The 12,048-nt window shown below is 40.8% G+C and overlaps 1 protein-coding gene across 4 annotated transcripts in view; it reads right to left on the bottom strand.

Annotated features, from left to right (window-relative positions):
• LOC120926768 (bone morphogenetic protein 8B-like) overlaps positions 1-12,048 on the bottom strand; it is a 96,767-nt gene that overhangs the window by 22,491 nt on the left and 62,228 nt on the right. For all 4 annotated transcript variants that reach the window (XM_040336951.1, XM_040336952.1, XM_040336953.1 and 1 more), the window contains 3 exons: positions 10,896-11,088; positions 7,738-7,886; positions 6,051-6,245 (listed from right to left, as the gene is read on the bottom strand). In XM_040336951.1, the coding sequence (XP_040192885.1) occupies positions 6,051-6,245; positions 7,738-7,886; positions 10,896-11,088 (537 nt within the window). The remainder of the gene's footprint in view (positions 1-6,050; positions 6,246-7,737; positions 7,887-10,895; positions 11,089-12,048) is intronic.

Here is a 12,048-nt window from a genome sequence, read left to right as displayed (position 1 = left end):
AAGAACCTAGTTTTGGGCAATGTTGCAAGCTGTTCTGGCTATAGCTTCAACAGGCACAGTGTTGGCTCCACCGGTTAAGGACCTGGTCACTTTATCTGATATGGCCCTACTTTTTGGCATGCCTCACATAGATCTCTATCCATAGCTTTGAATGAATGTGAGGTTGTGAGTTTGAATCCCAGGTTTACCATGCTGGATTTGATTGGGTTAAGGGCCTAAGGTTGTTTTATCTGATATGGTCCTTCTTTTTGGCAGACCTCACAGAGAGCTCTGTCCATAGCGTTGAATAAATGGAAGTGGTGAGTTTGAATCACAGGTCTACCATGCTGGATTTGAAAGGGGTTGCCCTGGGTGTCATAATAAGCAGGCATGGGTTTTGCGTTGGGGAAAGTAAGAGAAGGCAGGTGCCTACAAGAGGATTCTGAAGAGTTAAATAGGTTTTTCCTGTCCGTGCCCTCAAATTAATTGGACCAATCAGGTGTAAAGTGTTCTAATGTCTTAATATTGCACTGTGCCCTTAGGGTTAGCTGGGAGTAACTGAGGGGGATGGGTTAAGATTTTTCCCACCTTGTTTAGCAAAGTTACCATCCCCTGCAGGTCATACCATATAAAAAGGGTTCACTAAGTGCCATGAGAGTCCCTGATCTGTTTCTGGGAAAATATTACCAAGATGTAGCTATTACTCTGCTGGAGTAGATAACCCCCTGGGAGGGGGGGGGGGGTTGATGGGAGCCCAGTCGGGGTTCTGAGTGGGGTCTGGAGCATGGAGACCCTCATGGAATTACAGATTCCAGTGTTGGACTTACTGCCTTGATGGATTAATCATGGACTCTAATGCCGCGTACACACCATCACTTTATGTGATGAAAAAAAACGACACTTTCTGTGAAGTAAAAAATGACGTTTTTGAAACTTCAATTTTCAAAGATGAAGTTGCCTACACACCATCGTTTTCTCACAATGATCTTGCAAAGTGAGGTTACGTTCCACCACGTTTTACCATTGAAGCTTGCTTCATAAGTAGCTTCTGGGCATGCGTGGATGAAAAAACGTCTTAGAAAACAACGTTTTTTGCTACACACGGTCAATTTCTGTGAAGTAAAAAGTGCACTTTTGAAAAACGACACATAAAATTGAAGCATGCTTCAATTTTTTTTGGTCGTTTTTTACAAGACATAAAACGACGTTTTCCCCCACACACAGTCAATTAAAGTGACGTTTTTAAAAACGTCATTTTTTTTCATCACATAAAGTGATGGTGTGTACGCGGCATTAGGGTCTAGAAGTGCCATTTGTGGACTTTTACTTTACAAGGATTGCTTTATGGACTTGCCTTCCACCTAAGGTATGCACACTTTATGGGGCACTAGAAAGCTTGTATAGGAAACAGAGTGTAGATGAGTATGGAACTGTTATTTGCAGACTACCTCAGTAAAGGATCTTTATTTGTTCAATTTCTTTGCCTGGTCTGAAGTCTCTTAAAAGGGTGCATGCACATTTTATCAAAAGAACAGGGCTTGCAACAAAGAGAAGATACACTACATGGGTCTACCGTATAGAGTGCTATCTAGAGGAAGCTAAAGTGCCAATGACTACAGTGTCAAATGCAAAGCAGCCAATCAGTCAAGATACAGGTGACATGGCATAGGTGACGGTGACTCTGGTAGTGAAGGGGTTTATGTGCTAGGCACTTTCACTAGCGGCCAATTCCCCACTTTTTGGGGCTGGATTCGTGGCACAGAGTGCCTAGGGACCAAGCCTGAAGATGTAATAGGGCACGCGGAAGAGGAAGCAATCATGGGGAATGGAGAGAGTGTTTCTTGTATACAATAGCAACACTGGATTAGTCACTGGGAGTGAGGTGACGGTATTGCTAGATTGGTGGAGACCTGTACAGGCTCTGCACACCTAGGAAATTGGTGTTCTCTAACATAGAGCATGTCTGGAGTGTTTAAGCATAAACAATGTAATGAAGTCAGGCACGGATTACAAACCTTGAGAGTTGTTGCCAGCTTCTAAGTCTGGAGTTGTACCTTAATGCTGATTTCACATGACCGCAAATTCCTGCCTGAAATTTAGGCACTAGGGAGTGCCGTTTATTAGTGTCCCCACTAGGGTGCCTCAAGCCCTGCTCATATGGGGGTTGGTGACATAAAAGTAATAGGGGCTACTGCACTAAAGGGGTTTGGGAGATGTGGGTGCTGTGGAAATTACATCTGAATGTTGAAGGCCGTGACAGGGGCTTAGAATGTCAGTGGAGCATGTGCAATCTAAAACGGGAGCTCAGTGGTAGGAAAAAAAATTGGTGCACAGTGGTATGGGTTGGGGGGCATTTGGTAGGGGAGGCATTATCAGAAGGGTGTTAAGAAAAAGGGATGCAAATGACATGGTAGTGGTGGGGATAGTAGGAAGGAATGTAGAGTGCAAACATAGAAATGTGAATCATTAATTTATAGCCACATGGGGTGGGAGGGTGTTGGGTATGGGCATCTGGATAACAGATGGTTTCAGGTAGAGAACAGGGTAACAAAGGCTTGATCTTGAGCTAAGTAGCTGCTGTACATGATTGCTGTATGTGCTGTTTGGGGGTGACCTCCTCCTTTCTCAACACACAGATAGGGGGGTTCATTGGTGTGGAAGGATGCAGTGACTAACAGGTGCTAGGACTGTGGGTTCAGGGGACATGGATGACAGGGAAAGCAAAATGAGGGGTGCTGGGGTATCATTGGGGAGAGATGATGATGATGATAGCCTGCTAATGCTCCCCTGACTGAACCCAGCACTCCTGCCAGTGATACCCCTCCTACTTCCAGCACTCCTGCTCCCAAAGCTCCCCCTACCCCTCTATGGTTCCCTGCACCCCTGCTACTGCTTCCCTTTACCACTGTCCACTCCTAACTACCAGCACCCTTGTTTCCTACACCCTCAGATTACCCAAGAGTGATTGCTATCCATATCCTCCATTTTACTCTGCACACACTCCACCTATTACTCCTCTGGCATTCAGCACCCTTGCCACTGAATCATTCTCCCTGAATGTCAGGGAGTCATCCCCCAAACATCTAACACTACACTCCTGTACACCAGCTCCATCTCCCTACATTACCACCACATCCCTTGTCATCCAGCTCTCCTCGGCACCCACGTCAATCATTAGTCCCCATGCTGTTGCATCTGTTCTGCAGCTCTAGTTACACCTTCCACAACACCCTCCTTCCAACTCTTCTGCTACCACCTACTCTCCCATACCACTACATGCCCGTGATACAGCTTCCCCTGCATCCTCAGGGGCCCACCTAAAACACCTAATACTTCACTCCTCCCCTCAGTACAACGCCCCTTCTTGCACCCATGATATAGCTTCCCCATTATGGAACTACCCCTATGTTAACTTGCGACATCTCACTTCCAAAACCCCCAATTCCCCACTTGCACTTAATGCGCCTATGTCCCCTCCCGAGAAACCTACTGCTGCACCCAGGTCAATAACAAGCAACTGTTGCCTCAATCTAAGCGTACCAAACTTTCTGCTCTACAAAATCTTCATTGTTTTACATTAAAGAAAAACATTTTCAAATGCATAAGGTGTGCGTATGTAAACTAAAAAGTGAAGTGAACTGAAGGTAGCATACAAATATCGTTTAAATATACTTTAGCTACACAAAAGAAGTTTATACTGAAGTGATCGACAATAAACACTAAAATAAAAACTATTTATCAAGTCACACACATCCATATTGCATTGTAAAGATTTTTGTAAACCGGTTTATACTTGTAAGCAGTTTTTGTATATTTATGTAACTTTTTGCCTGGATCTTGGATGTACAGTTATTTATATTGCTTTAGTTATCAAAACATGCCCCACAGTTCCTCACTCTAACTCAAGGGCACAATTTATCAGGCCTCATTGAAAAATAAACATTACACTTATACGACAGAGAAACAAAAATGATAATTTCTAATTTTTTGTATGTTGTAAAAAGGGTTTGTGTAGTTTAAAAGAAAGTATTATGAATACATTTTGAAGTGTGTTTAAATATTTTTTACATAGAATTAGATTAAATACCCAAGTCTATTTTGATATCAATGTCCTGTAGTCTTCTGTACAGCAGCATTTACCCAGAAAGAGGGGAGGGAGGGATAGAAACCTGAGCCAGGCTTTGCATAGTGCTCCCTGTGAAGAGTTTGAACATGATTACAGAAGGGAGAGGGGTGGTCAGCTCAGTAGTCTATGTTTTCTTCGTTGCCCAGTCATAGGTTGATGACTAAGTGGTATTGTTTAACCACTTCAGCCCCGGAAGATTTGGCTGCTCAATGACCATTCGGCACTGCGTCGCTTTAACTGACAATTGCACGGTCATGCAACGCTGCACCCAAACAGCATTTTTTCCCCCACAAATAGAGCTTTCTTTTGGTGGTATTTGATCATCTCTGCGATTTTTATTTGTTGCGCTATAAACAAAAAAAGAGCTCCAATTTTGAAAAAACACAATATTTTGTACTTTTTGCTATAATAGTTAGTGTAGTAGGTGAAGTACAGGGAACCGTTTTTTGACTAATAATGTTCGTACATTTAAAAGCAATAAAACAAGCGTAAAAAGAAGCAGCAGCGTTCTCAACGCCTCCTCACGTCACTCCTGGTGCACGTCTGTCCACGGCCAACGGGATTGGCTGTGGACAGACGTGCACCAGGAGTGACTTGAGGAGACGTTGAGAACGCTGCTGCTTCTTTTTACGCTTGTTTTATTGTTTTTAAATGTACGAGCATTATTGGTCAATACACGGTTCCCTGTACTTCACCTACTACACTATTGGAGGCTTGTTCTTCTCTTTTCCCCCTGTGTGAGTCTGACTAGATACCATTGATGGAGTGTACATGAGACTGCAGCACATCTATGGGTTTGGAGTAAGCCTGTGAGCTATTTGTGAAGATTTGGAACCAGTATTAGAGAGCTCTACCATTGTCCTTGATGCCCATTATACTTGTTATGAGGTGAGAGTTCTGTGAGACTGAACACTCTGAGGATCCAGAATTTCACTGACATCTGCAGACTTTATTTAATTATTTATTCACCTGCACTTTATATATATGTTGTCCTTGCTTCTCAATTCAGTTTATTTATACACCACTGATTGATTTATATGTGCACTGCCACTTTGTGCACTGGCACGTCATCTATATGATACCTTATGGACTTTATTTACTTATTCACATTATAATGTGCTTTTCCACTTCTGATTTATAGAGTGTGTTTTAGATTTTGCACGAGAATTTATTTATTTATTCCATTTTTTGCGCATTGTAATCACCACTAGTTTTTGCTGCAATTTCACTATAGTTATTTTGTGATTTTTTTTTACTTTCAGTAGCGCGAAGGACACTATCTATTCACAGGATTTTTTCCTGTCACTTAATTAACGTGATACTAAACTCTGGTTTAAAAAAATATGTCTTAACCGCAAAAACACGGTCTATTGCTCTCAGCCCCCTCCAAATCCATTTTATAAGCTACTGTGTTTCAACTACCTGTTAGAGGGTTCTTCGTGGTTCCACTGTAAGTAGAACCACGAGAATGGCTCCTGAGAATGGCAGGGGACTATGGGATGTGCAGAATGCATAGAACAGTACACATAATCTCATCTAAAATGTACTGCCCATTCCAAACAAACAGAAGTGACGCAAAAATGGAGAGGTTCAAGAGTTCATGGCGGACATTACAAGGAGGCAGAAAAACACAAAATAAACTGTTTCATGAAAAATAGATTATAGGGCCATTAAGTATTTTTTTCATTTGGATAATAAGGTTATCATTTAGTGTAATTTTATGATTCTCTATGGAGCGATCAAATGTACATGTATATGTATAATTTAAAAAATGTCACATTACACTTATTCACTAATTTGCCTAACTTTTTTTCTCATCATTAATTGTGTATTTTCACAGGTATAGCCCTTATGCCTAATGTGCAATGTTTTTATACCAATTATGGTTGGGCTGTGATATGAAACTTGACATACTACCACTATTAATCCCTTCCCCTGTTCTTACCAAATACACCAGGAAGTTTATTGGGATGTGGTAAGTCACTGTGCTTCTTCTGTTGTCGTTTTTTCAGCTGCTTTACTGCCCTTGTAGATCTGATCTGATTTTTATTGGCTTGGAAAAATGTAACCATAAATGGTTGTTTGGAGCGTGGTGCACGTCTTCCCAAGATGCCTGCAAGACTTGGATCAATGCTCTGCCCTGTTACATAAAAAAAAAAAAAAAATGTTACCAATGTCATCCTAATTACTTTCAATTAATGCATTGTAAAACAAATGACTAAGCATTGAAAAAGTTCCAGTTGCTGGAGTGTTAAAAACTGCTCCTCACAGCTTTGCCAAAGAGCTGATCTGTAGGGGCTCCATGAATGGAGATCACAGACATGCCATCTTACCAGACAATAAAAATGGTTTACACTATTTTATTTTCTGAAATTGTAATACCCTTTCTGTGTATGGTTTATGTTAGTTTGTTTTTTCTGTCCCTCTACCATCAGTACATGAATTGGAGCACACTGAGAAGCCCATGTTAAGCAAAAGAAGTGAGACATGTGGGCACTTACCTATTGCTATTAAAAAAGTGGCCGCTTGCCGCACTACACAGGCTTTTCTTTTTCTTTTCAAGCAGTACACTCCCCCCACCACCATCATACCTGGTTGCTTCCCTTGGTCACCCTCTCAGTCTTCTGTTCTTCTTCTGCACTTTGTTCTTTATATTTTGTGCACATACTCTTTTCACTTTATTTCCTGACTCACTTCGAAATTGTACTTTAGTGCTGTTTCTCTCAGAGTGCTTATGTCAATATATGGACTGTTTTGTATGCAGCACCCCCTGACCTCCAGAGGCATGGTGGCAACCCCCAGAGACAGGGAGAGCTGATATTTCACCTCAGGGTGCAGGTTACTAGGCATGGTGGGTGGTGTACAAGATAGAAGAATGAGCGCCAGTCAATTTTATGCTTAACAAAAAGGAGTTTATTACTCACAACAGGAAAAAAAATGTTTATTTTTCGAAACAGGACTGAAGTACGTCTATTACTTCTGTACTTTGTTGTAGCATGGTAACATTTGTCTGGATTTACCCTGAGGGTATTGCTGTTGGTTACTCTCTATAACAGATATAGAAATACAAAAGTGGGGCACATTTTAGCTTTTGTTTTTAAAGAAGATGTCCAGGCACCTAGTCACCCCCTGCCTACTCCTTCCCTGAATCTCCCCCTTGCCATAATGCACCCCTAGGGTATGTGTTCATGACAGCTTAGGTTCATAGGGCTAAATGCAACCCCTTCAACCCAGGGAAAAAATAAATAATTTTGAAAACTAGGGGGGAGGGTAAAATGTATTATAAAATGGAGTTCTTATTTTAAGTGAGATACAGGCGTTACAGTAATAATGTATTATTACCTGCAATAATCTCTAGATTGTTTTTACATCTTTAGTGTCAATGCCAACATTGTTTTGAAGGAAAACATTTTCTTGTGGTTGTATGGTTAGTCAATTGCCTTCCAGCTGTGCACGCCTACATTAAAAAACACTCTTGTGTTGGGTTGAGATATACTAAGAAAATTATAAATCTTTCAAAGTATGGCAAATGCAAGAATGTCCAAAACAAAATAGATTGAGCCCACATGAGCATGTGCTATGACAGCTTACATATCACAGGCCAAATAGCCATTGGTGTGGTTGTGTCTCACCCTCATCATTCTCCACATAAAGACGTAGTCCTGCATTATACTTGGCATTAAGCAACCAGTGATTACTAGCAGCTGTGACATCGAAAACCAACCAGCCTTCATCCCCGGTCTGTATGCTCTCATGGTCCAGTAAATTTAATTCGGGCTGCCTAGAGAAGAGAGTGACAAAATGTTGGATATTATGGATCACTCTTCAATAAATGTAACAAACAAAAGCCAATCTTAAAGTTCATGTATAGCCAAAAAGATATGTTGTAGTTTTGAAAAGAGTAGGAAGGATTAGAACACCTGTCAGGTTTTTACCCTCTTAACTCCGGGCGCAAGCACATATATCAGGCCACTCAGCGGCATAGATTTGGCCCAGTGTAAACCAATTACTGTGCATACTTGCATCATCACAGCAAAATCACAGAGGTCACATGACCCATATGCCCACCTCTGTCTCCCAGCTTTTAAAAATCTTAAAGGTCCTAGAAGCAAAGGGGTTAATGTTGTCTGTATCCCTACTTGGTAGATTTTCCTTTTCTATTTGTCCTGGTGAACTACTCCAAAGCTTAAGGCCCCTTTCAGACGGACGGCAGTTTTGCCGCAATTAAAAGCATGTACATTTTCAGTGAAATTCAAGGCTCTGGGCACTGCGATTAGCTGCATTTGTACATTGCGATTACGTGCGGTTACATGCGGCCGCGTTTAGCTGCGGTAGTCATTTCCATAGCAACCCTTTTTTTTTGATTATGATGTGCTTCCTGTTCTTTTTTTTTCTCACGCTGCTATCCGCAGTTAACACAAAAGACTGCGATTACCTGCGGTTAAGTGCATATAGCTGCGCTAAATCGCACCTGGACGCATTCAATTCTATTTTTTCTATTCGCACCAAACCGCATGCAACGAAATCGCAGCTAAACGTTGTGTGTGAATGGGGCCATAGGAAAGCATTGTGTGCTTTTAGCTGCGGTAGAAAACTAGAAAATCTGCAGCTAAAAGCACCATTCTATCCGTCCGTGTGAAAGGCCCCTTACAGTTGTCACCAAAACAAGAGGTGCAACAAGGACACCTGTTCCAGTGACAACAGTCTGAAAGGGGGCTTTCACTCACTTTGGAGATTTGTTTTTACTTCCTGTTGCCTCTGGAACAGAAAGTGAAGGAAAATCTCCCCAACAGGGCCCAAAGTAAGCTTTTAGCACATTTCTGCTCTATCCAAGTTAAAAAAAAAAACGTTTCGGCTATACACCAATCAGCTTTATGACTGCCCACCTAATAATGAGAAAGTCCCCCTTTTCCTGCCAAAACAGCCTTGACCCATCGAGTCATGGACACCACTAGACCTCTGAAGGTATTCTGTGGTATCTGGCAGCAGTAGAAGATTCTTTTATTATATTTTTTCTAGACATTACAATAAATACAACATAAAATCAACATATAGACTAACAACATACATGGTCTCGAGTTGGTACCCCTTACACTAATAGAGATAAAAGAGATAAAAGAGGATACATCTTCAGACAGTACTTCTTCAAGAATATTCCTTCCCATTTTGCCTCCAGGTCTAATTTTCCCATTGTATTCTCTATGAGGAACACCGGGTGAGAGGGCTCCGGAGCCCCTAATGGAGGGGGGGCGGGATAGGTGGGGGAGATGGGGGCACGGGGTAGCGAAAACATTAGAGAGATAAAATAATAAAAAAAAAGGAGAGATGAGAGAAGAAAAAAAAAAAAAAAGAGAAAAGGAGGAAAAAAAATATATAAAAAAAAAAAAAATGATATATATATATATATATATATATATATATATATATATATATATATATATATATATATATATATACATACATACATACATACATACATACATACATACATACATACATACATACACACACACACACACACACACACACACACACACACACACACATACATATATATACATATGCATATACATATATACACATTCATACACACACACACATACATATATATACATATGCATATACATATATACACATTCATACACACACACACATACATATATATGCATATACATACATTTACACACATACACATTCACACACATACCCAGACTCACATACATTCCAGTTCCTTCCCCTTCCATACCCCCCTCCCCTAGATCATAAAAGGTGAGTACTCAGACAAGAATATTCTAGGGGGAATAATTTCCCTTATTGAGTAAATACATTAAATGTGAAAAAAAACAAGAAAAAATATAAAAAAATAAAAATAAAGAAGAAAATATATCTAATAAGAAGGGGAGTAGAAGATTCTTTAAGTCCTGTAAGTTGTGAGGTGGGCTTCCTTGGATTGGACTTGTTTAGCCAGCACATCCCACAGATTCTCGAGTGGATTGAGATCTTTAGAATTTGGAGGCAAATCAACACCTCAAACTGGCAGTTATGTTCCTCAAACTATTCTTGAACCATTTTTTTGCAGTGTGGTAGGGCACATTATCTTACTGAAGAGGCCACTGCTGTCTGCAGGGCATACCATTTCCATGAAGAGATGTACTTGGTCACCAACAATGCTTAAGTAGGTGGTATGTGTGAAGTTACATCCACATGAATGGCAGGACCCAAGGTTTCCCAGCAGAACATTGCCCAAAGCATCACACTGTCTGTGTTGGCTTGCCTTCTCATACTCCATCCTGGTGCCATGTCTTGCCCTGCTACGCAACGCACATGCATTCAGCCATCCACATAATGTAAAAGAATATGTGAATAATCAGACCTTCTTCCATTGTTATGTTTTCCAGTTCTGATGCTCATGTGTAGGTTCTTTTGGCTGTGGACACAGGTCAGCATGGCCCTCCTAAAGGGTCTGCAGCTACACAGCTCCATACGCAACAAACTGTAGTGACCATTTTATTCTGCTTTAAACACATTATCTTCAGGGGCAACATGTTTATTTGTTGCCTAATATAGCCCTTCTACTTTTAGATGCCATTGTAACTAGATCATCAGTGTTATTCACCTAACCAACCATAAAGTTATGACAGATCTGTGTATATATACTTTAACTCCTAAAACACTCCATTGAACACAGGTGTCATGCAACCTCACTATTTCCAAGCAGTTTCTATCTAAATTGACAAACTTCTATGAGGACACTATCACAGTTAAGATCACTGATTAATAAATTGCATACCGATGAGCATGGTCTCGGTGAATCTCATAAACACTGATGTGAAGTGTTCTGTTGAAATGCCGTGAGAAGCTACGAGTCTTGAAAAGGCGAAACTCAGCCGCAGTAACAGTTTCTCCAGTAGGAACCTGTGTCATGTCAAACTTGAACTCTTTCCAATATGGCTTTTGGTGGAAGATATCTCTATCATGTTCAACTGTAAAAATATAAGAGTATGTAAATATAAATCAATCTGACTCAAATCCGTTCTCCAAAAGCTGCTGTTATTGTATATTTTTCTCTCTACCAGGTAGGAGCACAGCTTCATAAAAAATAAGACTTTTCAAAAAAACAACAATAATTATCTTACCAGAGAGGTAGAGCAATGATTCTCAACTGTAGTCTTTATAGGGGTTTTTGTAACTTTTACCTACAGGTAAGCCTATAATAAGGCTTACCTGTAGGTATAAAGAATATCTCCTAAACCTGTACGGTTTAGGAGATATTCCCCCCGCAATGCGCTGCTGATTGCAGCGGCGCATGCGCAGCAGGGATCCTTGGCTAAAGGGCCGGCAGCCGCCGGACCTTGCCAGTTTGAAGTCTCCCGCGCGCATGCCAATCACAGCGCTGGAGCGGCGATACCCGGAAGACACGCCGAGTCAAGATGACATCTCGCTTGGCGTGGACCAGGTAAGTTCTCTTCACCTCGTTCCGAGGTAAGTATTTCATAATGAGATAATATGCGGTGCATACTAGCTTATTATGGCTTTTGCCTTTCAGGTGAAAAAAAATAATTAAACAATTAATAATTATTAATCACGGGTATACAACCACTTTAAGTACCCTTGCAGGGTAAGTGTGTAGGATTTTCTTTTTGTGGAAACAGCTATAGTAATTTTTGATTCATTCACACAACACAGAAAAAAATCTCAAAAGCATTGCTTGTTGCATTTACTTGTAGCATTCCCTTGTGTACATAGCGTGAATAGGTTATGTAAATTTAAAGTGGTTGTTAAGCCACTCTAACCTGTATACACCATCAACACTGCTTCCTATTGCAGTGTTCCCCTCTGTGTGTGATTTATAAAAATAAATGCTGCAAATACCTAGTTTCACAGCCGAGATTGTGATCACATGACCAGCCAGCTTTCTCCTTTCCTCCTCTGAGAGATCCAGT

This window comes from Rana temporaria, chromosome 2, assembly GCF_905171775.1.
Source record: "Rana temporaria chromosome 2, aRanTem1.1, whole genome shotgun sequence".
Lineage (NCBI taxonomy): Eukaryota > Metazoa > Chordata > Amphibia > Anura > Ranidae > Rana > Rana temporaria.
This window is presented reverse-complemented; position numbering and strand designations above follow the sequence as displayed.